The 27,470-nt window shown below is 46.6% G+C and overlaps 1 protein-coding gene across 1 annotated transcript; it reads right to left on the reverse strand.

Annotated features, from left to right (window-relative positions):
• Positions 1-387: 387 nt before the first annotated feature.
• On the reverse strand, positions 388-27,279 carry LOC146042377 (uncharacterized). The gene is made up of 3 exons (XM_083162352.1): positions 27,055-27,279; positions 13,663-13,761; positions 388-12,517 (listed from the first exon to the last, which is right to left on the reverse strand). Exons 2-3 carry the CDS (start codon positions 13,751-13,753, stop codon positions 9,066-9,068), a joined length of 3,543 nt encoding a protein of 1,180 aa, XP_083018478.1. The 5' UTR covers positions 13,754-13,761; positions 27,055-27,279; the 3' UTR covers positions 388-9,065.
• Between the last annotated feature and the right edge of the window lie 191 nt (positions 27,280-27,470).

Below are 27,470 nucleotides of genomic sequence, written 5' to 3' on the forward strand. Positions count from 1 at the left end.
TGGAGCCCCCCCCCCCCCCCCCTGCGAGCAGATCTGGAGACCACACACCCCTCCCCTCCCTGTGAGCAGATCTGGAGACCACACACCCCTCCCCTCCCTGTGAGCAGATCTGGAGACCACCCCTCCCTCCCTGCGAGCAGATCTGGAGACCACCCTCCCCTCCCTGCGAGCAGATCTGGAGACCACCCCCCCCTCCCTGCGAGCAGATCTGGAGACCACCCCCCCCCTCCCTGCGAGCAGATCTGGAGACCACCCCCCCCCCTCCCTGCGAGCAGATCTGGAGACCACACCCCCCTCCCTGCGAGCAGATCTGGAGACCACCTGGAAGATGAAGGAACAGCTTCACCTGCCACGGGTATGTTTATACAAGGAAGACTGACACAGGCATATCCAAACTTCTTTTATTATAGTTATTCTGTTTTGCTAATGCAGTGTTAGTAATATCACATGGAGAATTAAGCTAACCATAGCTACAGGAGGAGTTATTACCGGTGCCACAAAAGAGCGCATACGTTTGGAAGGTCAGCTGAGTAACAGAGAAAACCACAATGCTTTCAGTTCATATGTTTGGCCTCAGCCACAGTCAGAAAATCCACTCTGGCCATTCCCGGCAGCCCCTTCGGATGTAATTCTACCATTGGGAAGGGTTTCTCTATAGTAAATACTGTCTCTCTGCTGCCACAGAAGTGTGGATCATCTCTGTTCCCAGAGTAGGACTCTTAAGAGTTCCTGAGGTCAATGTAAGATGTAATCTGTAATATAAACTTTCAGAATCCTTGAGAAGAGAATACTCCGCTTGTGTTAATATTGGTTCCTGCATGACCACCGCCTTCTGCTCTGACCAGACGCCACCTGTCCTCATTACATCCTCGGAGGTTTCACATTGGGGCAGCCGGTCATTTACGGCTGAATATTATTATTCTGTTTCGCTAGAATCCAACCGTTTGGTCTGCAGGTTTTTATTTTTGCAAATGGCCCAAGAAGCAAAGTAAGAGTGAGCGAGGTTCTGTCCAGAAGCAGGAGAACGTCCCTCAGCTTTACAGCATCAGAGTTTAATTTCAATGGAAGACGGGTACAAGCGGCAAAAAGTGTAGCGGTCACAAACAGGTAAATTATGCACAATTGTCCATACATGTCATTATTTTACAATGTCTCTGCAAGGGTTTCTATAATATAACCTCTGATTATTGCAAAATAAATACAGATCCTGCACCCTGAATAAATTGAGCTATGGCTGCGACTGTGCCCCCTTGTGGCAGGAGTCCAGAATACACTGTCTATTGGATGTTGGTTTAGATTAGATTGTGCAATAAGATCAGCACAGTAGTGTTACTGCACCAGAGTAGTCAAAGGGAGGGCACGGGTAAAATAGCCTGTACCCGCGGCTACCTGCAACCTACATTCTCACTGATTGTATATGTGTTGATCTAATACTAATGAGAATACAGCTTGCGAATGCATCAGGAGTAAAGGATACAAGTCCTAAAGCGATTCATGAATCAATGACTTTAGTGGGTTTGACACATAAAGAGTTACACTGATCAGGACTCATTTTATTGCCAATAATATTAATCATTTTGTTATTAGATGAGAAATTGCCATTTTAAGATACACAGATAAAAACAAACAAATCAGGTGATCCCTTATATCAAGCATGGCCAAACTGTGGCCCTCCAGCTATAGCAAAACTACACATGCCAGCATGCCTTGCCAGAGTTTTAGCATTCCCGAATAGCAAAACTGTGGCAAGGCATGATGGGGTTTGTAGTTTCACAACAGCTGGAGGGCCATAGGTTGGACATGCCTGGGGTAGATTACACATATACATTTTTAGAATATTTTTGAGGACATTACCCAGTCCTGCCCCAAATCGAAGGTTGCCTATAGTAACTGCCAATAGCGGAGGCGTAAACTGTGCTATTGGCTACAGGTGTGATCACTATCAGTCACCATGCTGGAGCAGGTGGTATAAATCATAGACAGTCATATGGTCTAAAGGTTGACATGGTTAAATGGTCGACATGAGTTTTAAGGGTGTCTAGGTCGACATGGACACTGTCTAAGTGTACCGCTGCGCTCAGCACTATTAGATTCTCCCTCCATGCCCTAGCTGATGGTAGGGCATGAAATACCGCCTGTCGGCACATAATTTAGTAATGAAATGCATGTCGACCTTTTGACCATGTCAACATTTTGACTGGCGACCATTAGAGGTCAACCATATGACTGTCTATGACCGGTCTGGATACTGGGTTGCCAATACCAGTCATTGTAGCCTCTAATTGGTTCTGCTGGAACCACTCTTTCAGACTCTGACTAACCAGAGGTCACAACCACATCGATAGTCCATTCTTTGTGTGAAGTTTGTATGTACTCTCCAAAGTTCATGTGGTACTATTCCAGATGCTCTACTTTCAGCCCGTGTTACAAGAACATAGTGGCTGGGCTTGCCCTGACATGGTTGAATCTGATCCGACCAGTCAGAAAGGCCGCTAGGATGGCTCCTGGAAGATCATCTTCCAGCGGCTGCACTACTGCTTTTTGGTTTGCTCCCCGATTCCTGCCATGCTGATCGCCAACCCAGTGGCACCCCCCACACGGTGTCTGCTGGGGAAATGTAAATACAACCTCTCCCATCATCGATGTGTACACCCAGAGAAGGGAGACAGGAACAGCTACCGCAGAAATACAAAGCAACAATGGCACAAGGCTCCGATGCTCGGTGATTGATATATCGGGTACCAGTGTTTAAGGAAAATAAATGTTTTACAAATGTAAACAATATGAATCATGTTGGTTAAACTTTAAATAGACATTCTAAGTCAAATTTAATCACAAAAAAGTGATTTTTGGAAAAACATTGAAATGGTTAATTGGTGACTTAACTTATGTATGTAATGTTCCCAGATGGTTAATGTATAGAGCAAGGAGTCAGACATTAAGCAGTAAATTTACTAAGATGGGAGATCTAATGAAGATGGGATGTTGCCCATAGCAACCAATCCTCCAATCATTAGAGGCACCAAGAATAGGGATTGCGCTTTTGTTCTCTCTCAGTGTCAGGCTGCAGCTCCCATCTGGCTCATAGAGCATGTTAGGAGTCCTAGATCTGTTGCAGCTGATCCTCAGGCAGATTAGTTGCACTGGCTGCAAGCTATATCCTCTGGGCAAATACAAGTCTCTTTATAATAAAAATATGTTTAATATATTTCAACCTGCAATCCTTTGAACTATTTTTTTTCTTATAAAAACACCTTTCTAATTAGGCAGTGACATGCAATTACCATGGCAACCACAGTCACAAGACACATGGTGTAATGAGCAGGGAACCTTTGGAAAGCTTTTTGAACCATCTCTGGACTTTATACTGTAAATTACTACCACCCGCCCCTGTGCACCGTTCCATGACTTACTGTGAGTGGTTGGCGTAGTTTGTGCTCTCCAAAGAGATTTGAAAAACAAAAAAGGGTATTGGTTGCATGACAATAAAAATGCTGAAGAGATACATCCTAGCCAAAGCAGAAAAAAAGTGAACTAGACCCAAGGTGCAGCCACAAAACAGACAGAGGATCACAGAGGTGTCCCCACTGGCATAAGCTTCAAATTGGAGTTGTTGGCGCTAAAGTCTTGACACAGACGGCAAGAGCTGTCGCAATAAGTTGGCAGAGAGTGATTGCGAATACCTTGGTGGAACCTGGGACTGCAGCTATAGGCCAATGCAGTCGCTTTTCAGGTGACCGATTAAAGTTTTTCTTTGTTTAAATTCTGTTCATTAAATTTATGGGCTGTTATTGAGGCCATTTCCTCTCTTTCATTGCTGATATTCACTTGTGAGGATGGGTAGGATGAGGATATGAATAGAATGACTCTCTAAACCAGCTGTTGTGAAACTACACATCCCATCATGCCTTGCCATAGTTTTTAGCAAAACTGTGGCAAGGCATGATGGGACTTGTAGTTTTCACAACAGCTGGAGGGCCATAGTTTGGACATGCCTGCTCTAAACAAACAGCTATATGCTTCACTACATTTTTTGCTTGAGTGAGTACGGTATGCATGTGAACAAGTGGATATCAATTTTTTCTGGTATACAGAGTGACTTGTCATATATCATAGGTGAACCCCATAGAACAGGGGTGGCCAAACTTGTCCTCAAGATCTACCAACGGTGCATGTTACATACATCCTAACCCCAGTGATGACTAACCTTGACACTCCTGCTGTGTTGAAATGCACATCCCAGCATGCCCTACATCATTTTTAGCATGGCAAAATAGCAAAACTGTAGCAAAGCATGCTGGGATGTGTAGTTCAACAACAGCTGGAGTGTCTAGGTTAGCCATCACTGTCCTAACTGGTTAGTCGAAAGATGAAAAAAAAAAAAATCAACTATATTTTTGGATTGCTGCGCTATTTACTAGTTTAGAAGTATTTTTTAATTTGCTTGAGAATACAAATATTCCGCATAAAAGAAATAAGACGTACAGTACATGTAAATGCTCTAATTGCTTTATTTGAGAGAGGAAAAACAACAGTGATTTTGGCCCTAACTCCATGAATCCATCTACATCCGGTCAATAGAGCATTTACAGTATCTAGACATTTTGCATTCAGATATAAATGTAATATGGCTAATGTTAGAAGTAGAAGGCATGCTTTCATGGAAAGACATTGTTATGGAAGCAGCTGGGATGGCGGTGTCACCTCTGGGGATCTGCAGATCAGGCTGCAAGTGCCATAGAGATAAATAGAAGAAGTGCACCTTCTCCAGCTCTACCAAGGATTGGATGCTCCAGTCGTTTATGCAGCAAGTAATACAGCTCACAGCCACCGATAATAGGAGGAAGAGGGGTCCTGGTAGAGGGTCACTCCTACTGTAAAGACGTGCGGATAAAAGGGGAGGGTACTTGTGTAGTTTCACGGTGGCAGCCTACGCTACGTTATCAGCGTAGCCCAACGGCTGCTTTACTTGTGTAGTTCATTTGAAGCTACGTTATCAGCGTAGCCCGACGGCTGCCTTACTTGTGTAGTTTCTGGTGCAGCGTTAAAAATACTATTTACCTGTCGACATAACAATTGTCGACATAACAGTTGTCGCCCTTGATTATTCGACCTATCGTCTATATAACTCTTGTTGACCATATGATCCCATCCACGCCAGCCTGAAGCGTGGCGAGCGCATGCGTTATGCGTCCTCCCAACATTTTCATACCCCCACTATCCACGTCGGCGTAGAGTTGATTTTATAAAGTGTGGCGAGCGCACCGAGCCTCGTGGATTACATGTAAAGTAATCCGCATCCACTCGCCACACTTTATAATCAACTCCACGCCGATTTGTATAGTGGGGGTATGAAATTGTCGGGAGGACGCGTAACGCGTCCATTCGCCAAGCTTCAGGCTGGCGTGGATAGTGGGGGTGTTTCAGGAACACATTCACACCTGCCATATCGTACATCTGAGACAGTAATGACGACATGTGTTAACTGGATTTTAGTTAATAAGAAGAAGAAAGCAACTTAAAGTACAATACTACTTCTGACTGACTAACTACGCTTGCGCTGACTGACTACGCTGATTCTGTAAGGAACACTATGCTGATTCTGACAGGGACCCTACGCTGACGTCCTAACTGCCGCGCTACTTCTGACTGACTACGCTGATTCTGTAAGGAACACTACACTGATTCTGACAGGGACCCTACGCTGACGTCCTAACTGCCGCGCTACTTCTGAATGACTACGCTGATTCTGTAAGGAACACTACACTGATTCTGACAGGGATCCTACGCTGATGCCCTAACTGCCGCGCTATTTCTGACTAACTACGCTGATTCTGTAAGGAACACTACGCTGATTCTGACAGGGATCCTACGCTGATGCCCTAACTGCCGCGCTATTTCTGACTGACTACGCTTGCGCTAACTAAGCTGATTCTGTAAGGAACACTACGCTGACGCCCTAACTGCCGCGCTATGCTAAGCGGCCGCAGGAACACTACGCTGATTCTGACAGGGATCCTACGCTGATGCCCTAACTGCCGCGCTATTTCTGACTGACTACGCTTGCGCTAACTAAGCTGATTCTGTAAGGAACACTACGCTGATTCTGACAGGAACCATACGCTGACGCCCTAACTGCCGCGCTATTTCTGACTAACTACGCTGATTCTGTAAGGAACACTATGCTAATTCTGTAAGGAACCCTACGCTGACGTCCTAACTGCCGCGCTATGCTAAGCGGCCGCAGGAACACAACGCGATTCTGACCGCGACGCTACGCTGACAATGTAACTGCCGCCGTGAAACTACACAAGTACCAAGGGGAGTTATCCAAATGAGGCTACGCCGCTTTAAGAGTTCTACAATGCATACATGCAAGTGACAATGTGCCTCTAAACCAAGGCCGCAGCAGAAAATGTCAACAGGCTTCAGATGCCTTCAAAATTCGGCTTGAAATGCACCCACTCATTTTGCCACTTGCTTTCGGTAAAATGCGTGGATAAGGGTTGACTTTCGTTGGTTAAGTGTTTACATGGATTTTAGTGGAAAGATGAATTTGAGCAGAACGGCACGTGCACAACAATGAGTACAGGCTCGACGGTCGCTAGATTGACAGGCCAGTTCCACCGGTTCTAGAAAAGACTTGCTGTGGATAGCATCAATCCTATACACCTAGTATGTTCAACAATGGGTTTTAGTTTTGCGGGCAGAAGGAAAATAGTGCCGGGGGGAACTCATACTGCTATGCAGAAATAAAACGGTGAGGTATTTGCTGTATTGAGGTGGGTTAGGACTTCAGTACAGAAGAAAAATGGTCATGTGCAAGGCTACTTCTTGCTTTTGGGAAAGCAGGGTGCTCCTGTCCAGATAACTAGTAGATAGATATTTTTCAGCCATAACAAAGCAAAGACAGACAGACAGACATGGCAATTAAAGTCCTATATACATTGCTTATTAGAAAAGTCTGCTGGAGCAGCGGGTTCATTGATTTCAGTTCTGTAATGTTCTCTTATTCTACATTGCTGAGTATATCCTCTCTCTGAATCAATGCTATATCCATGATCTAATCATGGGCGTCTTCATTTGATATGGCGGATTGGACTCTTGCATGTCATTAACATAAATAACACTAATGTTGAATGTAATGGAGGCAGAGTTTAGCAGTGGTGTGGGATGCCTGCCACACTGAATTATATATATTTTTTTTAAAGGAGCAAATCATTTACAAGGCGTGCACTGTTTGCTTAGTAAGTGACTGCCCTTTTAAAAAATAAAAAAAATCTTAAGTTCTGCTATTTTTCTAGATGGCCGTCATTACATCTGGCCTGACTATCAATAAATGCAACAAAAGCAGTTTAACCGATGCAAAACAGTATGTAGACTGTGACACAGACCAATCAAAATGCACCCCTTACCTAAGCATTCTTACAGAGTTAGGGGAGGACAATCACAAGTCCGCCTTGCTGACGGATTTAGCAGCGATTGCTACTGTGTGTGCAAGTCGGCAGTATTACCACTGTTGGCTAGATGGGTAAAACCTGGGCTTACATAAGTAGGTTGAGTATTGCGGCAGAATGGCAGGCAAGAGCGGAGCAAACGCTGAGAGTCACCTGCTTTCAGATGGATCATGACAGCTGCTTCCACAAGCGGACAGAAAGCAGCAGAACGGCTCCAAACCGAGGTGAAGATCGGCATTTACAGTATTTTCCGCAAGCCAATCCGCATGCAGCTCTAAATTTCCCCTTCCATGGGCTTAAGCAGTGGGCAGGAGATTAACACTCTGAGACACTGACCACCCCCCCTCTTAGGATGCACCTGGTGACCCTTGTATTCTGCCAATGTCCTTCATGCACAGAGAGTGTATACCTATGATATACATGTACAGTAGAAATCAGTATCACCGGCAACTTTTTGTAAGTGAGCAACTTCAGTTAAAGAAAACCTAGTGATACTAAGCTGCTGATTGGTCCTGCCAGCGACAAATGCGATCTCAAGAACTTATTAATCCTGTCATTCTATAGACACACAAGACCTTCAGGCTGTCCGTCGTGGCAGAAAGCAAATTACAGACAATCCCAAATATAAATGCATATATATATGCGGAAAAGGCTTGGTAGCTGCATACAAATGATATATTATACTTATATAATGTCCATTTTATGGTAAGCAATGGGAGGTAAATGTTAGGGTTAGACTTCCCTTTAATACACGAGTCGGCATGGCAACTAGCAGTGTTACAGAATTAGCTGCCAATTTATCCCTACTGCCAACGCTAAAACAAAGGTTATATGCAACAACCATGAATAAATAACGGATATATATATAACTAATTATGAACCATTAAAAGAACCGGAAAAAAAAGTTACAAAAATAAATACCATCAAGAGGGTTATTTTCTGTCAATAGATTACATATAAAATTTGCCAAAACGGGGACCACAAGGATTGTAGCTTATAAGTGTAATCGGGCCACTAGCCACATTGGAGGCAGCCATTGTTGTGGACTGAACCAATATTCAGCACCCTGGGCATCACCGTCTTCGCAAATATTGGTCCAGTCCAAAAATTGCCACAACCACCATGAGTAGACAATGCCACGCGTTTTAGACTATTCAGTGGTTACCTAGGCTACAAAATGCATATTGACTCGTGGCAAAAGTGCTTCCCATGTCTTGGAATTATACAGTTTTGGTAATAATACCCAGCATTCCCAAACTTCAAACCCCTCGCCAAAACCACTTATCTCACCGGAACTATGGCAAAACTCCAGCAAAGTCTGTGGCAGAGCACTGGTGCTTGGACCTGTGGCTTCTGAAACTGGTGCCCTGTTACGGTTCGTCTAAATCGTATAGATGCAATTTTTGGCTGGAATCCGGTTTACCATCACGGTAATATAGCTACGGAGTGGTTAGATAGTATCGATCTGATTGAAAGGATTTGATTACTACCTGAAAAGCGTATATAGATTAAGTCTTAAATGACCTTTTGCCCTGATCAAGTCTTTATCTGCATTTTTCATTTTGTTGGGCCTTATGTTCAGTGTCTCAGTTTATGTGATTACTGTGGTTATTTTTCATGCTGTGTGTATACAGTACTCCTCTCCTCTTCTGTACCCGAAGTTCTGGGGTCCATAAGCTCTTGGTTTGGCCTCCAGCAGAACTGGATTCCGTGGTGGGGAGGGGTCATCTTGGCATGCTGCTTCTTGTGAACCGCAAGGTAACCCTGATGAAGGAAGCTGTCTCCGCACTCTAGGCAACTGTATAGAGGCTGTAGGTCGTGCGACTTCTGGTGAGCCACCAGATTAGACATCAGGTTATAGCGCCTTGGGCATTCAGTGCACTTGTAAGTGCGTTTGCCTCTGGGGATTATTCTTTTTTCCTTTACTGCATCGTTTGACTCTGTTTTCCGAGGACGACCTCTAGCCCTTGGCGCTGCATACTCGGCGCTCTGACTGGCATCCATGCTAATCTCTTGCCCTACGTGGCTCTTCAAATGATACAAGAGGTTTGACTGTTGCCGAAACCGTTTGCCACAGCACTGGCAAGAGTAGGGCATCTCTCCGGTGTGAGTACGCAGGTGGATCATCAGGCTGGTGCGTTGGCTGAACTGACGGTTGCACTCATGGCAATGGTATGTTCGCTCGCCAGAATGTATCCGTTGGTGGACTAGCAGGTTTGATTGATGGGTAAAGATTTTATCGCAGGCAGTGCAGAGGTACTCGCCCTTGGCACCCTCATGTGCTGGTAGAGATGCGTTTTCGTTCTTAGGATTCCCTTCCAGGTGACCCCAAGGATGTGCCTGCTCAGTGGCAGCCTCCACGTCGGAGCCCATGCTGGCTTCCGCCACTGACTCTAGTCTGGGAATTAAGGGGGCATTCGGCAAGTTCTCTGCTGTACAATTTAGTTGCCCTTGCACAGTATTTGTCTTTATGTGGTAAAGCAGGTTAGACTGTTGTCGGAAACGTCTTCTGCACTGCAGGCAAGAGTATGGCATCTCACCCGTATGAGTCCTCAAGTGTACCATTAGGCTGGTACGCTGACTAAACTGCTTTCCACACTCCAGGCAGCGATAAGTCTTATCTCCTGAATGGATGCGCTCGTGGACCAAGAGGTTAGACTTGTGATTAAAGGTCTTAAAGCAGCTGCTGCACTTGTATGTCCTATCAGCCGATGTCCGAGAGCCATTCACCTCTAAGTCCTCATTAATGCTCTCTGTACTGGAGGCCAGGTCACCTAGATGTATAGTGTGGGGCACCTGGAAGAGTTGCCCATTTTGATGCATCTGGTTTCCATCAAACGGAAGAAAGCCCAACCGGGTTTGAGCAGTGTTTGGTGACTGAATCATTCCAACCTCCTGAAGATTCCTCCCATTTTGTTGTTCCTTGGTGGCGTCCTTCGGCGGGTGAGCCACATCTTCCTCCCCAAGAACATCCTCATGATTCTTGAGGTGCTGGATCAGATTGGACTGCTGTCTGAATCTCTTCTCGCACACCCAACACTGAAAGGGCTTTTCCCCCGTGTGGATGCGCAAGTGGACAATTAAGTTGGACTTGTTGTTAAAATGTCGGGGGCACTTCCAACATTTATGTATCGCTTTCCCTCCCAAGGAAGTCCCTTGTCCTTGCCCCAGCCAAGAGATTTTCCTTGGTCTGCCCCTTCCCAAAACATGAAAAGGACCCTTCACATGCCCTCCTCCATCTCCAGCGTGGACACCGACTCTCTGATAGGTAGCGCTGTGTCCCGGCTGAGGGATTAGGTTTGATTCTAGGCTGCTAAGCATCCCAGATACATTGCTGCCTTCTGCTCTGGCTGGTAGCTTGAAATGTTGCGATGGATAGGTCTCATGTTCTTGACGTGGAGATGACATGTTTTCAGTGTACGTATGTGGGAGACCCCTATTGATAGGGTATGGGACCTGAATTTCTCTACAATGTAGGATACCACTTGACTGCTCCACATGAAGCTTTTGGTGCAGAAAGAGGCTGTGGGAACTAGGAAACCATTTTGAGCACTGGGTACATTGGTAAGCCCGGACCTGGTTCTCGTCAATTCTCCTGCCCCCTCCAATGTTAACCAACTGTGCATTATCTCGTTCTACGTACTGACCAGAAGGGCCAATGAGTTGCCCAGGCAGCTTTGGCGACTGTTCACTATTGGTGGCTACGTCCACTTTCATCTCAGCTGGCGCCGCGTGGCTTTTCATGTGGTAGAGCAAATTCGACTGTTGACGAAAGCTCTTCCCGCACTGCATGCAAGAATATGGCATTTCCCCGGTGTGCCCTCTGAGATGGACCATCAAGCTGGTCCTCCTGCTGAAATGCTTTCCACATTCCTGACAACGGTAGGATCGGTCCCCGGTGTGAATGCGCTGATGGACCATTAGGTTGGACTGGTGAGTAAACCGCTTGAAACAGTGCCCACAGACATAGGGCCTTTTACAAGATGCAGGGTCTTCTCCCTTATCACCTTTCACAAACGGCACTTTGCTGCCCCAAACTTCATTGCTAGATTCCTCCCCTTCTGATATGAGATACATGAAAGGAATGCCGGGGGCCGTGTTCTCTTCACTCCAGTCTACTCCATCGAGTTCCTCTGCTCTTTGGTGACTCTTCATGTGGTGGGTAAGATTGGACTGTTGTCGGAAACTCCTGTTGCATTTGTTGCAAGGGAACGGTGCTTCCCCAGTGTGAGTGCGTAGGTGGACTGTCAGACTTGTGCGCTGGTTGAACTTTCTCCTACACACGTGGCAAGAAAACGGCTTTTCACCGGTGTGTATACGCAGGTGCGTGACCAGTGAGGACTGTTTGCAGAAAGTCTTATCACACACGATACATCGGTATCTTCTCCACTCCAGTATAGGCTGCTGTTGCTGTTCTGGAGGCGCTTGTTCATTCCCGATACCCTGGAACTTCTCCTGGTTATGGGTCTCTTGGTGCTGCAAAAGTTCAGAGAGATCTTGGAAAACAAAACTGCAGAATGAGCACTGAAATAATCCCCAGAACCTCTGGTTTTGTGGTTCGTTAGAGCCAGAATCTTTTCTCCTATTAGTCTCTATGAGCTTCGATTGCTGACCAACATTGGACCATCCATGGGGCCTACAAATCACAACGTCATCTTTTTCAAGTTTGCCAAAATGTATTGGCATTGGAGTAATCCCATGTAGCACGGGCTGTGTGCTCCTGTCCACTGCTGGTCCTGTAACCTTTGCACCTACTGCCGCCTGCTCTGCAATCTCATCTTCCCTGCCTCTCCCTTTCTCCAAGAGAGGCAGGGCTGTTGATGAACTTTGTCCAGGGGGATATCTATACTCCACTGCGGCACTGCCCGGCTGACACACTGGCTCGGTTGGCATTAGTTGATGAACTGGTTTCTCTCTCCAACGTTGCTCGTGCTCATCACCTTCGCGGACGTGAATAATACTTTGGGAGTTCTGTGGAGCCGATTGATCTTCAGGCAGCTTTCCAACCAGAGGAGCAAATGATCTGGGCTCCTCCGTTCCACCGGACCAACAGTCTGAAACTGAGAAAGAAAGCAATAAATAAAGTGGTGCTGTGGAATTTGCACCTGAAGCAGTAGAAATAGCAGTATGGCACACATCTATATATGAGGGTGGTTCAATAAGTAAGGTAACTCAAGGCCAACTTGTCCAGGTGTATGGTAAAAAATGTCATGTCACAGAAATGGGTTTGGTGCACTGCCTTTGACAACACCAGGTCAAACTCAGCCAACGCATGCGTGAATTGTGGCGGTGCGACCATTGGAATGTAATGGACCATCCCTCCCTATAAGCCCTGACCTGGAACCGAGTCAATCTCTTTGGACCACTGAAGAAACTCAAGGGTGGAAAGCAATTTGCAACTGAGTGTGAAGGTCACCAAGCCGCTATGTCTTCAAGTGCTTGACACGGATTTCTTCTATGCTGGGATAGATGCCTTGGTGAAACATTGGTACACGTGTTTGACAAGCATGGGGACTGTGTGCAAAAAAAATCTGGACCAAGGCCATTCTATGGATGATATGTGTATGCACGAATGTATTTGGTGCTAGCGTCTTTTTGGGGCAGGGAAACAGGAGCTTGAAGGAGCCTACAGTAAGGGTGTTTTTTGTGGAATTGGGAGTATTGTATGGAATCGGGGGCAATATATGTTGATTAAATATACACAATGAGAGGTCTTATTTCTCGAACCACCCTTGTACCTGCCTGAACATCACATACATATGTTGTTTTTGAACGTTATTCCTAAACCTTGGACATAAATACAGAGTTGGTGCCCTCTATGCAGCTCTAACAGCCTCCACTCTTACGGAAAGGTAAACCATTAGATATGGCTGCCAGTGATTTGCTTCCAGTCTGTCAAAGGGCATTAGTGAGATCAAGCCACCGCCACTGTCTGGCGACTAGGCCTATCAGCACTCTACCTCCCATCAGCACTCTAATTCCTCCCAAAGGCGTTTGGCAATAGAACAGGTCAAGTACTCAACCGCCAACAATTGACTACGGTGATTGCATAGGGATATATTTCATTTTATGCTCATTCACAATAGGTATGAGTGGAATGAGCAAACACACTAAATCTGAAGGGATGTCCACATATGTGTGTGTTTGTGTGTATTGATCTATTTAGATTTAATGGTGCGGGGGAAAAAAAAAACCTGATCCTTACTCTCCACTCGGCTCGCCCTGGCCTGGTTGTTTTCCTGACCAAACGGCTCCTCTGCATTTTCCATTATTGATAAAACATCGGATTTGGACATTGGGATATCTGAAAATAAGCATAGAACACAATCAATATTCAGAAATTCTCAAGTGAGAGCTGAACAGTCAGCATGGGGTATTTAATAAGGCTTTATGGGATTTAAAATGGCAGAAATATTGTTTGCAAACCAGGTGTTTTGCGGACAATATTATTGCGGTTTAAAAATCCCAGTTTGGAAACCCCAATGTTTAGTAAATACATCCTCAAATTATAGATATTCTTCAGAGTATGCTGGGGAACCAGTTTTGTGCTACGTTATTTAAGTTGGGTACACACTGAAGCAACTTGATGGCGGATCCACAGAGCGGCCAACTGAGGTAAGCACACGGACATACGGATTGGCCCCTCGGCAGGTTGGTCATCACAGCTGTGACATCAGCCCCTGCAGCATGTTTAGGGACATTGGCAGACCGCTTGTCCACACTGAAAGATTTCTAGCTATACATCAGCTGTGCCGCAGGGCCGATGCGATCAGTCTGTGAATGACATCATTCACTAATATGTCGGGTGTACGCATCGTCTGTTCAATGAGACAAGCCACTATAGGCTGCAGGAGTGAATCTGCTATCAGAAGCTGCTAGCTGGGGCGGTTGTCTGGTCACTGTGCACCCAGGCAGGTGTTGGGGCTACTGACCGGCATACCCATCTCCCCATGGCTCTACCTTACTCCCCTTTCCACAAATAACCTTTCTCTAGGCTCCTTCCAGCTCCTGTCCCTCCTCCTCCCTGAGGCGCAAGACGCCAACACACATTTTTGCATTACAGTAACATATGGAATTGTATGTTTACTGTAGATCAATGTTCCAAATGTTCCTCAGTCTTATTTTTTTTTATTTCCTCTCCCCCATCATTTTCAACCCCCACGTACCCGTCCCCCATAATTTCCAACCCCCCCCCATGGCTCACAGCAGTATGGAGAAGGCGGCAGAGCTGTAGCATGCTGCGAGAGACAGCACCAGAAGAGACTACAGCTGGGAAACCAAGGAACTACTAATCTCAAACATCGGCTAAACCAAGGGTAAGCAATTTGTCATTGCAGCTTCAGTGGAACTACACATCCCTGCATGCACTGCCAGTTTTGCGGTTAAGGTATGCTAAAGCTGTGGCAGTGCCATATTGGGATGTGTAGTTTCACAGCAGCTGGCGTGGCCATAGGTTCCATATTGTAAGATTATCTACTGTGCACAACCTTTCTGGTTGGAACAAAAATCTGGTAATGACCTAGGAGCAAATGACAATAAACCATTTGCTCCCAAAAAAAGACAGGAAATTGACAAATCTGTTTGTTTGGATAAATTGGTTAAATCAAAACTATCAATTTCCATCCATTTTCCAGTATTTAGAAGCAAATGGCTGATTGTCATTTGTTACCGGACATTACCATTCCAACCGAACAGATTGCACAGATAATCTTAACCATAAAAGAAGTTGGACAATATGGTTCCTTTACATTCTGTGTCACTTTGAGAGCAATGAAAACAAACAGAGAGGATTATGGTTTGCGCTCGCATACACCAAGCGGGAGAAACGTTCGTGATACAGACAGTCGGAATCCCGACACTGGTCAGCAGACCGGCGCCAAAACTGCGACACCACTCACAATTCCGGAGACGACTTGGTATTCCGATTGTAAGTATGCCGGGGCTGGATAGGATTGGGGGGGTTAATAGAGAAAGGTACTAGGGGCAGATGTATTAAAAAGAGAGATAGAAAGTAACAATCAGCCCCTAACTGTCATTTTTCAAACTCGGTCTCAAACGTGGCAGCAGCAGACTAGTTAGTACTTTACCTCTCTCCCAGCTTTGATACATCTACCCCTAGTTAGGAATATTGGTCTAATAACAATGAGTGGTCATTTTTTATTAAATGCTGACAATATAAAAACTTAATTAAAAATGGAAATAGAAAACCTTTTTTTTTTTTTTACAGCGGAACCAAACGACAGAATTTATTACAGCCGCACTCCTTGTCTGCAGCCACACGTGTTTGCTATTAGCCGCTTTCTATAGAATATCTTTTTATTTGCAGTTTCCTAGAGGCTGAACCTAGAACGTGTTTATTTAAGCTCAGGCCTAGATCATGCTTTCATTCGGATTACTGCCAGATGTTGCAGCAGCTTCAATATGGAGACCATCTTCTGAGAGATCAGACACCAGCCATATAATGTGATAAGGTTTTTAATACTCCTTCACCAATGCAAAAAACAGGGTTTTATTCCCTCGTGGACCTGGGTCAGCGGCGGTGTAAAAGGGGTCACCCCGTGTCTCTTTACACAGGACTTCCACCCAGTTCCTGTCCAGGGTAGAACACGGGCAGGACCTGGGTAGTGTAAACGGGTATGCTGGGTCATCCGACCCAGCTCCCGTTAACAGCAATGGGGGAAGCCCAACCTCTGGACTGCAGACAGCAACGGAGACAGGGAGGAGGTGAATGGATGCCTGTGTGCGGCATCCATTCACCTTGCAGACGGGGGCTGGGAGCAACCCAGCAGTTTACCTTGGTGCTGGGCTTGCCCTAGCGCGGCGGTCCAGGGCCCGGCGATCCCTGGCACTTGGAGATTATGTCATCTTCAAGCGCCGCCCCCGCGGATCAGCACCTTAGTGTAAACCAAGCATGTCCAACCTGAGGCCCTCCAACTGTTGTGAAACTACACATCCCAGAAGGCCTTGCCACAGTTTTGATATTAGGGAATGCTAAAACTATGGCAAGGCATGCTGGGGTGTGTAGTTTCACAACAGCTGGAGGGCCGCAGGTTGGACATGCCTGGTGTAAACGAACCAAAATTCCGGATCCGACTTGGCTTGGAACAGTGTTCCAAATATTGGTCCGGATTCGGGATTTTGGTGTAAAAGGGGTATTACATAGGGTTGCGCAGAACACGAAGGAGAAAATGCTCTGTCAGCTAGAACACAGAGAATGAGCGCTGCCTCAGAGCGTTGTTTGTCCAAAGCAAATCCTCTCCAGCTGTATTTTTATTCTATTATTCTGAAAGCATCAAATTTGGCCTGGATGTCTATCTAATCCCATAAAGGACAGAAGTCGCAGAACAGATCTGGTTACCAGAAAGCAGGTTCCTACACTCCTGAGACAGCAAGAAGTTCCCTCTTCTGTAGAAGTGAGAGCTGAAGGCGGAAATTCAGCTTAATGTCAGTAAATCTCTATTTCCAGCAAGTACATTTTCCTATACTGAGACAGAGGAAGTGTAGACTATTATTAATAATCCTTTATTTTATAATAATTCTATTATTATCCTTTACTTATATGGCGCCACAGGGAATCCGCAGGCCCAGTTACAGAGGGATAGCACAGAGAGAATAAGTATCAGGGTGGCATTGAAGATGGCTTAAGTAAGAGAAGGAGAAGCACATGAGGAAAGAGGGCCCTGCTCGTGAGAGCTTACATTCTAAAGGGTAGGGGCAGACAGACAGGAGTGACACAGTTGGGGAGACAGTGAGCATGATTAGGATGAGAGGCGTCACCCACCACAGTGGGTAGAGAAATGTAGGGACTGCAGGAAAGTGCACAGATGTGGTGAGGGGAGAAGAACCCCCCTCCCAACCCTGCATCCACCTGGCCCTATATACTAACTACATTCCTGCCCTTTTATAAAACTATTTTGTGTGCACTGTAGCCAAGGTAAACTGAACCGTATAAAACCAATGGAATTGCTGTGTATTATTGGCTGCTCTCTGACCAGCCTCCGCACCAGGTGATCAGTTATACTAGGGTGTGAAGTAGTAACTTTGTACTGGTGCTTGCTGGAGCTGGGAAATTAAGGATTTGAGGAATTTAGGGATCTCAGCTAAATGCTCCTGCGCACATTTCTGCCAATTACGGCATCCTCACGCTCTGTGAGGTGTGACACCATAACACGGTGTACTTACCCAGAAGCACATGGTGTGCGGCTACAGAGATACCTGGTGATTCCTGCGTCACCCTCTCCAGTCTACAAGCACAACTGGATCCATCTACACAAGATCTAACAGAAGGCCAGGAATACCATTAGATGGGGACAGCGAAAGTAAATCTTGGCTTTGTTAGCAGGTCCGTGTTTTATCTCCTCCAAGGCCTGATTTTGACCTTACTGCAATGCAATGATTTGCAAGGCAAAGATATGTATGTTTTTTTGTGCAGGGTAAATACTGTCTGCCCTCACCATTTATCGTCGGGCCGTACACACGGCGGCTTTTTAACGGAAAGAAGCTCAAACGGCAAAACTGAGCTGCTATCAGCTCAAAATCGCTCAGTGTGTATGGACCTTAACTCTCTCCACATGTAAAAGCTGGCTATACATCAGACCAATGTTCCACCAAATTAGTGCGCTGCCCCACACACCTAACCAACTTTGGGGGACAGGGGGCCCCAAGTCAGCTCTGATGACAAGGGCAATGTAGTTGTGGGTGGTGCAGTATGGAACGTTTATCACCTCACCTGTAATGGAATGGGGTATAGTCAGGGCAGTTCCCTCTAATTTAAACATTTGGGAGTATTGAAAAGGTGCATTTATTAATGTGGGATGGATTGTGTCAGAAATATGGCAGCAATTAGTGACTAACTCCAAACTTTTAATACCAGTACTATGACAAGCAAAAAAATATAATACAGCAGCCTCTGATATTATGTAGACATACAGTATATTACTTGTATGTTGTCAGCTCAAAAGTTAAGTGTATTTTCAATCTGCACACTAACGTCTAACACCACTGCTGCAATACACAGTGCAGCACCCGTATGTGAACAGCGTATGCACGGGATCCCGGCAGCCAGGATACAGACGCGGCATCTCCAATGCCGTTAGAACACAGAAGCTGTAATATCCACAGCCGGCATCCTGAACATATGTATTACGGGGCGGGTTAGGATCTGGCCAAAGATGGTGTGGTTAAAGTTTAGGCACTATTAGAGGGGGTAAGGTGGAGGGGTGCTGGAGTTAGGGTCAGACTGCTGGGAGGATCGGGATAGGGGTACAGGGTTAACTTATACCCCTTTTACACCGCCGCCAAAACCCAGGTCAGCGGCGGTGTAAATGGGTCAACACGTGTCCACTTACATGGGACTTCTACCCAGGTCCTGACCTGGGTTGAACACGGCTAGGACCTGGGTATAGGGCAGTGCAAACGGGTACGCCGGGTCATCTGTTACATCAATGGGGGAAGCCCAACCTCTGGACCGCAGTGGAGGTTTGGCAGGGGGTGCACACAGCCTCCACTGCCGTCTGCTGTACTGTGCAGACAGCAGCGGAGACAGGGAGGAGGTGATGTCATCTCCAAGTGCCGCCTCAGTCTACGCAGCGGGTAGGCACCGCAGTGTAAACCATGCAAATCCCGGATCGGTCCTAGCTTGGATCAGTGTTCCCAGTGCCGGGTCGGATCCGGGATTTTTGGTGTAAAAGGGGTATTACTTTTGAAGCCCCTTTTTAAAAAATAGAAGTCTGATTTTTCCCAACTACTTGGAACAACCAATTCTGGCTGTTTAGCATGTGGGACCAAAGGTCTGATTATCGCGGTCTCCCACGCACTGCCAACTAGATAGCTGGTTAGAATGATAGTTATCTGATTATGGCCAGCGTTACATCTGCCCCACCTGCTGTGCAGCAAGGTTCTGCCCAGGTCCGGTTACTGTTTCAGGCCCGCAATCTTTAAAATTGGGAAAATAAATGATTTTAGCACGGCAAAAATAAACAGACAAGAGGCGGCAGCTGGTCCCATGGAGCCAGAGAGGGATATTTACAGCCGCAATATAAAAATAACATTTCCCCACAATACCACGTAGAACAGCCCACAGCCATGAACCGTTCTTCTGCAAACGGACGCAGTTTAACCCCTTAAACCGCACCAAAGCTGCATCTATCTCTGTGTGTATGTGCACAGATCAGAGCAGCTGAAATACTAGAGGTCCTACGGGTCAACCCTCCAAGAGCCCAGTCACAGCTGAGGTTGCCGTGGTAACGGCGGTCATGTGAGCATAAGAAAAACAATGGTTTTAATGCTAGGAAAACAAATAATAAGCTAGCAGGAAGTTGGAGAACTAGACACCGTGGTCAGTATATAGGAAAAATGCTTCAAGTGGCCTAAAATAAAGAAAGCAACAGAATTCTACACAAAGCAGTAAAACAAAGACCATTTTTAGAGATATTTGAGGCCTATTTAATACCTCACGCATGTGGGCGGGATGTATTAAAATACATCGCTGCCCCTCGCTGTGCCACCACAGTGATGCCATCACATATGTACTAACCTATGCGATTAGCATCGCAATGCAGTGACGGAGCCCCCCGCGATACCTGTGATGTGGTGTGCGCGGGGATCGTCGTCACCTCCTCCTCCCCCCACAGCTGGAAGTCTAAGCAGGCTGTCCCCGGCGCCTCCTCCTCTCCCCTGCAGCTGGAAGGACCTCAGGCTGCATTGCTAGGGGGAAGAGGGGTTTACCTTCCAGGTCCAGGCTTCCTGGAGGAAGGTAAGCCAGGGGAAGGGAGGTCGGCATCTGCAGCGGAGGCTGAGGGTGGCGATAAAAAGCGCATAGGCTTCTATACCTTTGGGTGGCCATACCCTGGCTGGCAAAAATGCGGTGGTTGGGTCTTAATACATTTGAAAATGCAGTAAAACCCCCGAAAATGGGGGTTTTACCTTCGTACATCCCGCCCACAATTATTACCCCAGTAACGAACATCTTTCATAGTGTCTACATGTCTACAAATCTCAGCATGCCCGGTCACAGTTTCGCTAACAGGAATGCTAAAACTGTGGCAGGGCATGCTGGGGTGTGTAGTTCCATACCAGCTGGCGAGCCACAGGTTGGCAACGCCTACTCCAGGAAAGAGCTGCAAATAAACTGGGCGTGACATCCGTTGCCATAGATGAGTGGTTCTCAAACTCGGTCCTCAGGACCCCAGACAGTTCACGTTTTCCAGGTCGCCCAGCAGGTGCACTCATTATTCACTGACACATTTGAAAAGACCCACAGGTGGAGCTAATTATTTCACTTGTGATTCTGTGAGGAGACCTGCACTGTGTGGGGTCCTGAGGACCGACTTTGAGAACCTGTGCCATAGAGCAATACATGGATGGTGGTATTCATTGGCATCTTCCATAACCCCTCTGTTAAATTACCAGCATTACCCAGACATCTGTGGGCGCCATCTTCTGTTCCATCAGGGTTTTTGGGAAATTAGGCATGTTAAAAACCATGTTTAGTATCGCTGATGCACCGTCAAGGGATCGGGGGATTGCCCCTATATATTGCAGATGTAATGTAAAAGTTAGAGAACAACGATCAGGACCAGCTAGGGCAGGGGTTCTCTACCTCGGTTCTCAGGACCCCCCAACAGTTCACGTTTTCCAGGTCACCTCACAGATACACAGCTGCACTCATTATTCACTGACACATTTTAAAAGATCCACAGGTGGAGCTAATTACTTCACATGTGATTCTGTGAGGAGACCTGGGAAACATGAACTGTTGGGGGGTCCTAAGGACCAAGGTTGAGAACCACTGAGCTAGGGGTTTCTGATTCTTTTAAAACCAGCAAGGAATAAAAACAACCTGTATTTTTAATTTTATTTAAAAAAAAAAACTAGTGTGCACTGTAGGTGCAGGGTTTTGATCAGCGATTTAAATTTTAAAGCACAAAAAAAGTACATGTAAAACTATGGTTCATTAGACCAATCAAAAAGGAAAACCTGCCCTCACTAATCAGTACCCTCTACCCAGAGTGAGCGCTTAAAACCTGCAACAATTAACTTCGAACAACAATATGTCTGCGTCCTAGTTGTTAAACATTTCAGGGCAGCTTGACATATAGGGGTTACTGCTCCCCGTGAGCCTCCTCCTCACTCAGATTGCAACACAGTAAGGGTCCATACACACTGGGCGACTATGCTGGGGGGCAGCGCTATGCAAAGCCGTCCTCATAGCCGCTCATCTGCTAGTATTACCAGCAGATGAACGGCTTTCCTGGCGATGATGATGCGGGAGCGCGCTACACACTGGGCGGCTTTGAGCTGAAAGCCGCTCAAACATGCCGTATTGAGCGACTTTCAGCTCAAATTTGCCCAGTGTGTATGGGCCTATAGTCAGTATTAGCGTGAGGCTCCCACCTGGTCTTAGTGATACGGACATGTTGAGGGATCAACTGTACGCTACTTACGTCCATCAAACAGAAGATCAATGGCTGCACAGCAACAAAGTTATATTAAATATAAGATATTCCGTTTTCAGGGGGAACTATGCAGGCCTATCAAAATAGTCTGTAAGAAACGTCTGGTAATCACAATATAGCAACGCTGACAGAAAATTCCATTAAGAATTAAAATAAGCTATATAGGAGACTATGATAAAAGCCAGAAAAGTTGGTCACAGCCTTCTGCCATATTTCTGTTGTGAAGAACGAAACGCGTCGACGCCCCCTGGTTTCTGGTCAGGTTGATCGGCCCCAACAGCAGCAAGCTTTTGCACAATCCTAAATTCCGTATTGCATATTAAGCTGAAGACAGGTGAGCGGGTACATCAAGTTCCAAATACTGTAGCTGAGGCCACAGCTACAATTATTGTCACAAACAAATTTGATTCTCCTGTTTACCTCATAGCGGCATACCTCAAAATTGATGCTGTGACTATACAATTATTTATATGGCTTTTACAGAGTCTACTAACTCCTCCTAATTAATCCACTAACCACCTGTGCTCGCTTGTAAAACTGCTGCTAAGGCATTTCCAGACAGATTGCTTTTTAAACTATAGCTGGGCTGCTAGCTTAACCAATTATTGTAGTGTTCATTCTAGCACCCGCCATCTTTGAAAACCCATGCAGTTCCTCTTCCCTGCCTGGGGTGTCGCTGTCTGCTGTGGTGTTTCTAGCACAGGTCTGGTTTGCATATCAGTGCTGATAGACAGACCACACTGCTAGAAGCACTAGAGCAGACAGTGACACCCCAGGCAGGGAAGAGGAACTGCATGGGTTTTTACAGATAGCGGGTGCTAGAATGAACACTATATTGTATATGTTCAGTTTAATATGTATTTCTAATGTTTTTTTGTTATTTTACTATTGTTTTCTAAATAAATATTAGATATTTGAAGAGAGTCTTGCGTCGTTATTGATAAAGTGGATCATAGTGAGACTGTGTAACCGGTCCCAAGAGAAATTGTTAGCGCTGTGACCTATTCTTCTTTCTAGGGATGGCCATCGACCATTAGAAATCATCGATGGTTTATGGCCGATGTCGGATAGTTGTGCCATCGATGGGGGAGAACCAGATGGTTTCCCACCATCGATGTCAAGCTTAAAACGATTAGTTTCGTTTTTGCTTTTTCCCCAAGGTGTCGGGACACGGAGCATAGCTCCGCCCCCGGCTTCCGCGAAGCCCTGCCCCCACATTTTGATTGGATTACAGGCCAATGAATGAAAATGGATGACCATTGATATATAAAAACATCGATGGTTGTCCATTGAATATTTATACACTATCGATGGTCAGTTGCACTTTTGCCATCGATGGCAAAGTCAACGATGTCCATCCCTACTTCTTTCCCTATTTTGTGTTCCTACCAGCTGGCCGTTTTGGTGTCACATGCAGCTTTTCTTTTTCACCAAATACCCATTTTAATATAGCGCCAGAGGTTCCCCCAAGTTATTAACATCACAATCAAGTGACCTGTTAGGATCTGCAATCTGCACTTGTTCGTGTGGGTTCCTTTGGTCTCTTCCCAATGCCAAAAACATACTGACAACTGGTTAAAGATCAAGGGCCGCATTTATCAATCAATATTTGCGGCTAAATCCCAGAAAACACACATTTTCGGGGGTTAGCCACAAATATTAAGTATTCCCTGAATGTACCATAGGGGTACCGCAGCAGGAATCTCCAATCCCTGCTGCCTCCCCCATAGGTTCCTATGGGGATGCAAAGCTGCCCGATGTATCAACATCAAGCATAGCATCTCTGGGCTATTGCCATTTTGAGATGGGGATAGCCCATTGTATCCTATGGGCTACACACCGCACTGCCCCGGCATTGGTGCGGCTTCCGGCTCAGAACTTCGCAGGGAGCCCTGTCCCTGCGCCTCAGGTATGGTACATACCACCGATGGGACCTGGGCGGTAACATTCCGCACAGATCGCATTGTCAATGTGATCCATGATAAATGGACCCCTATAACAGATGGTAGGTGTGTAGTACCGTAGGAAATATAGACAATGAAAAATATTTTCCAAATTAAATAAAACAATTAAAAAAAAAAAGTAAATATTTAAAATGATAAATATAACAATACAGTTTTGCAGTAAGTGAAAATCCTATTTAAGCCAATAGCGTTGGAATGTGTTTATATTGCACTGAATCAAATGCGTAACAAGTGTTTGGTCTGCAAGTTTTCCCTTGTACCCCGCATAGGGGAAACTTGCAACGTTGGCACGACTAAGTAAAACCAGGTACACACTGGACCGACTGGCTTTCGTATTGCACCTTGGGTACACATCAGGCTGATATGTGCACACACGGGCAGCGCAGCACATCACACTAAATGGAATTCCCCCATTGTGCTGTAAAGGGGTTTAAAAATTTTTTTCCCCGCATGAACTTTAATAAAAAGAAAAATATACACTAAATAATACTGGACCGGAAAACACAGAGGGCTCTATTTACTGCCATGTAGAAAGCTCCGTCATAGGGAATATTTAGTAATACGATAAAACCGAGCTCTAGACAAAAAACAGGCCAGATCTGAACTATGTCAACTCATACCCCTTTCACACCAGAAAATGCAGGGACCCACCCAGGAATATGGCCCAGGAATCATGCCGGGCCATTCCCGGGTTGGCCCCTTTCACACCAGAAAAGTCCCTGCATTTTCTAGTGTGTGAAGGGGGCGGGAAGGAGGCCGGCAGGAGGTGGGGAGGAGGTGGTGAGAATACTCACCACGGTTGCTAGTCCTCTGTGCAGGCTGGGGATCCACGCAGACGGCGGCGCAAATGACGGGACAGGTGGCGGATGAAGATGACGCAGCTCTCAGGCGCCCTCACTGCCGCCGGAGAGCTGCGTCATCTTCTTCCACCGCCTGTACCGTCATTTGCGCCCGCCGCCTGTGTGGATCCCCGGCCGGACAGGACACCGAGGACCGGCAACCCGGGTAAATATACCCTACCCCATTCACACCAGCCAGTAGTCCGGGAAGGACCCGGGAGCAACCCTGCTACCTTGCAGGGTTGGATTGCCGGCAAATTAGCCCGGTAATTTGTCCCGGGAACCTTTTACACCAGCGCTAGTACCGGGTTGTTCCCGGACCCAACCCGGGAATTTAGGCCGGTGTGAATAAGAGAGAGCGGAGGATTATGGCACACACAGAGAAAGACGCCCATGGTCAATCATGTCACCGGCATGTAGCCTCACTCCAATACCCCTTTCACACCAAACTGAATAACCCGGGTTGACAAACTCGGGTTACAAGAAGGGTAAATGTGCGACCAGGCTTCAGTGTGAAAGAGTCGAAATCGTGAATCAGAATAACGGGTTCGACCCGCCTTTAGTGATGTGAAAGGGGTATGAGACATACCCGCCTACTCTCCCGGATTAGCCCGGGAGCTCCAGAAAATCATGTGGCAAGGTAGGCAAGTCTCCCAGATCTGTCCTCATCCCCCCTCGATGCAGGTGAAACCTTTCATGCTACATCGATCCAGCATAGCCCCACCTCCAACATGTCAACGCTGGTAATATGGGCATTGAATAGCAGAGTGGGTGCATAAACAGTGACGCGATCGCGCATCCACACCCTGGCACCACCCACCCTTGATGAGGCCACGCCCCTTGCTGGTCCGACCAAGCTGCCCCTCCTGCATGGGTCAACCAGAAAGTAGGTACGCCTGCCCTTAGCTCTGTAAATACAACAAGCCCTAGTAAACCTACAGTCGTGCAAATCAGACAAGACAACCAATGCCCCGTACAAGTGGGGAGAGTGAGCCCTTATGCCTAGTGATGCAGCTAAGCACAGATCACTCAGCGCTGCAACAGCGATGTGTGCTGAGCGATCTGCCATGGCCAGTGTTTTCTGGTGAGAGAACACTGGCGATGACATGATGTATACTGTATGCAGTGCAGTATACATCTAGTCAGGTGATGGCGACACGCCGGCACCGGCGGGGGGATATATACACGGAGCGATTCCTGCATCATTTGTATGTGATCAAATCAGAAATAGCCCTCAAATCACCCCGTGTGTATGCCAAATAAGAATAAATATCTGCAGGGAGATGTGCAGCAGATTTTTAATCAAAGGCTTAGGTGGGAAATTCTTACCCAGAAAGAAGTAGGTAGACACAAATGAGCACGACAGGTTTCAATAATTCAGTACCTCTTCATAAATCCCGACTCCATGTACCTTGCCTAGAATTTATTTGATGTTAATCCCCAACTCTGATCGGCTAAAGCATATACATTTCTGGAACCTATGGACGCTCGTACAGGGCTACAGGTAGAAGTATATATCACAAGGCAAAACCTGCAGCATTAACTACAAACATGATCAATAATCCAGACATCCTTGGGCAAAAAAAAAAAAAATAATAGCAAAACAATCCTCATATTAAAAGGGGAAATATACCTAAATTCCTATCAAATAAAAATAATTATAATCTACAAATACTATTCACAAGTGTATGTGTGACAGAAGAGCATGCACCTCGATTTTCTATGCAGCACTGTTACCAGTCTCCATGCCAGGCTGCCACCGTGACTTCCACCGTAAATCTTCCCCCGCCCATTACAACTTTATGTCGCCTATAGTATAGATAGGTGACACAAATACTCTATAGGGCAGTGATACCTTGACACTCCAGCTGTTGTTGAACTACACATCCCAGCATGCCCTGCATCAGTTTTATCATGGGCAAATAGTAAAACTGATGCAGGACATGCTGGAATGTGTAGTTCAACAACAGCTGGAGTGTCAACCATCACTGCTATAGGGAGTACCAATTTAGTTTAATTGCACCACAACTACTAATATGTATAGCTTATGCTTATTCTGCTACCTGCCTTATCACCCACTACTCAGCATGCCAGCCAGTAGTACCACCACCACCATCATCATCATAAAAATACAGTATAAAGTAGCTTGATCTGTCTGTAACTTTAGGCCATGGCCACTGTGCCCACCCCAGGCCAGGTTATGGGACACATGCACCCCCCTTAGCATGGCCAGTGTGCAGGATGGCCTCATTTGCATGCAGCAAGCTTTAACCCTTGCATTGTCAGCGCGGGCCATGCAGCCCCCCCGCAGCAGCAGCAGAAGGCCCCTGATACTCACCCGGGCGCTGGGAGAGGGGTGCGGGGTCAGCTGTGCGACAGGAGGGCACTGGACATTGGGAAGAGAGGGGGGTGGGGAGACACAGGATGCTTTGTGCAGGGGGGGAGGAGAGGAGACACTGCTCGGGGAGGTGGGGGAGACGGGAATGGCCGTACGCTGTGGCTACGGCGGCCCGAGCGGACCAAATTAACCAGAGTCGCGTTTCCACCTTCGTACCCGCCGGCTGGAAGCAGTGAGTGCAGTGAATGGGGCGGGGCTACAGGCTGGATCGCCTTACTGACTTGGGACTGGCTGAGCTCAGCAGTCAGTCAGCTTCCCCGCCCCCTCTGCCTTCATAGACTAGGGAGTGTGGGCGGCCTCAGGGAGACGTCACTGAGCCTGTGAGCCAGCCAGTGCTGACAGTGAAGTCACAGTCG

Source organism: Crinia signifera, chromosome 19 (assembly GCF_055691185.1).
Source record: "Crinia signifera chromosome 19, ASM5569118v1, whole genome shotgun sequence".
Lineage (NCBI taxonomy): Eukaryota > Metazoa > Chordata > Amphibia > Anura > Myobatrachidae > Crinia > Crinia signifera.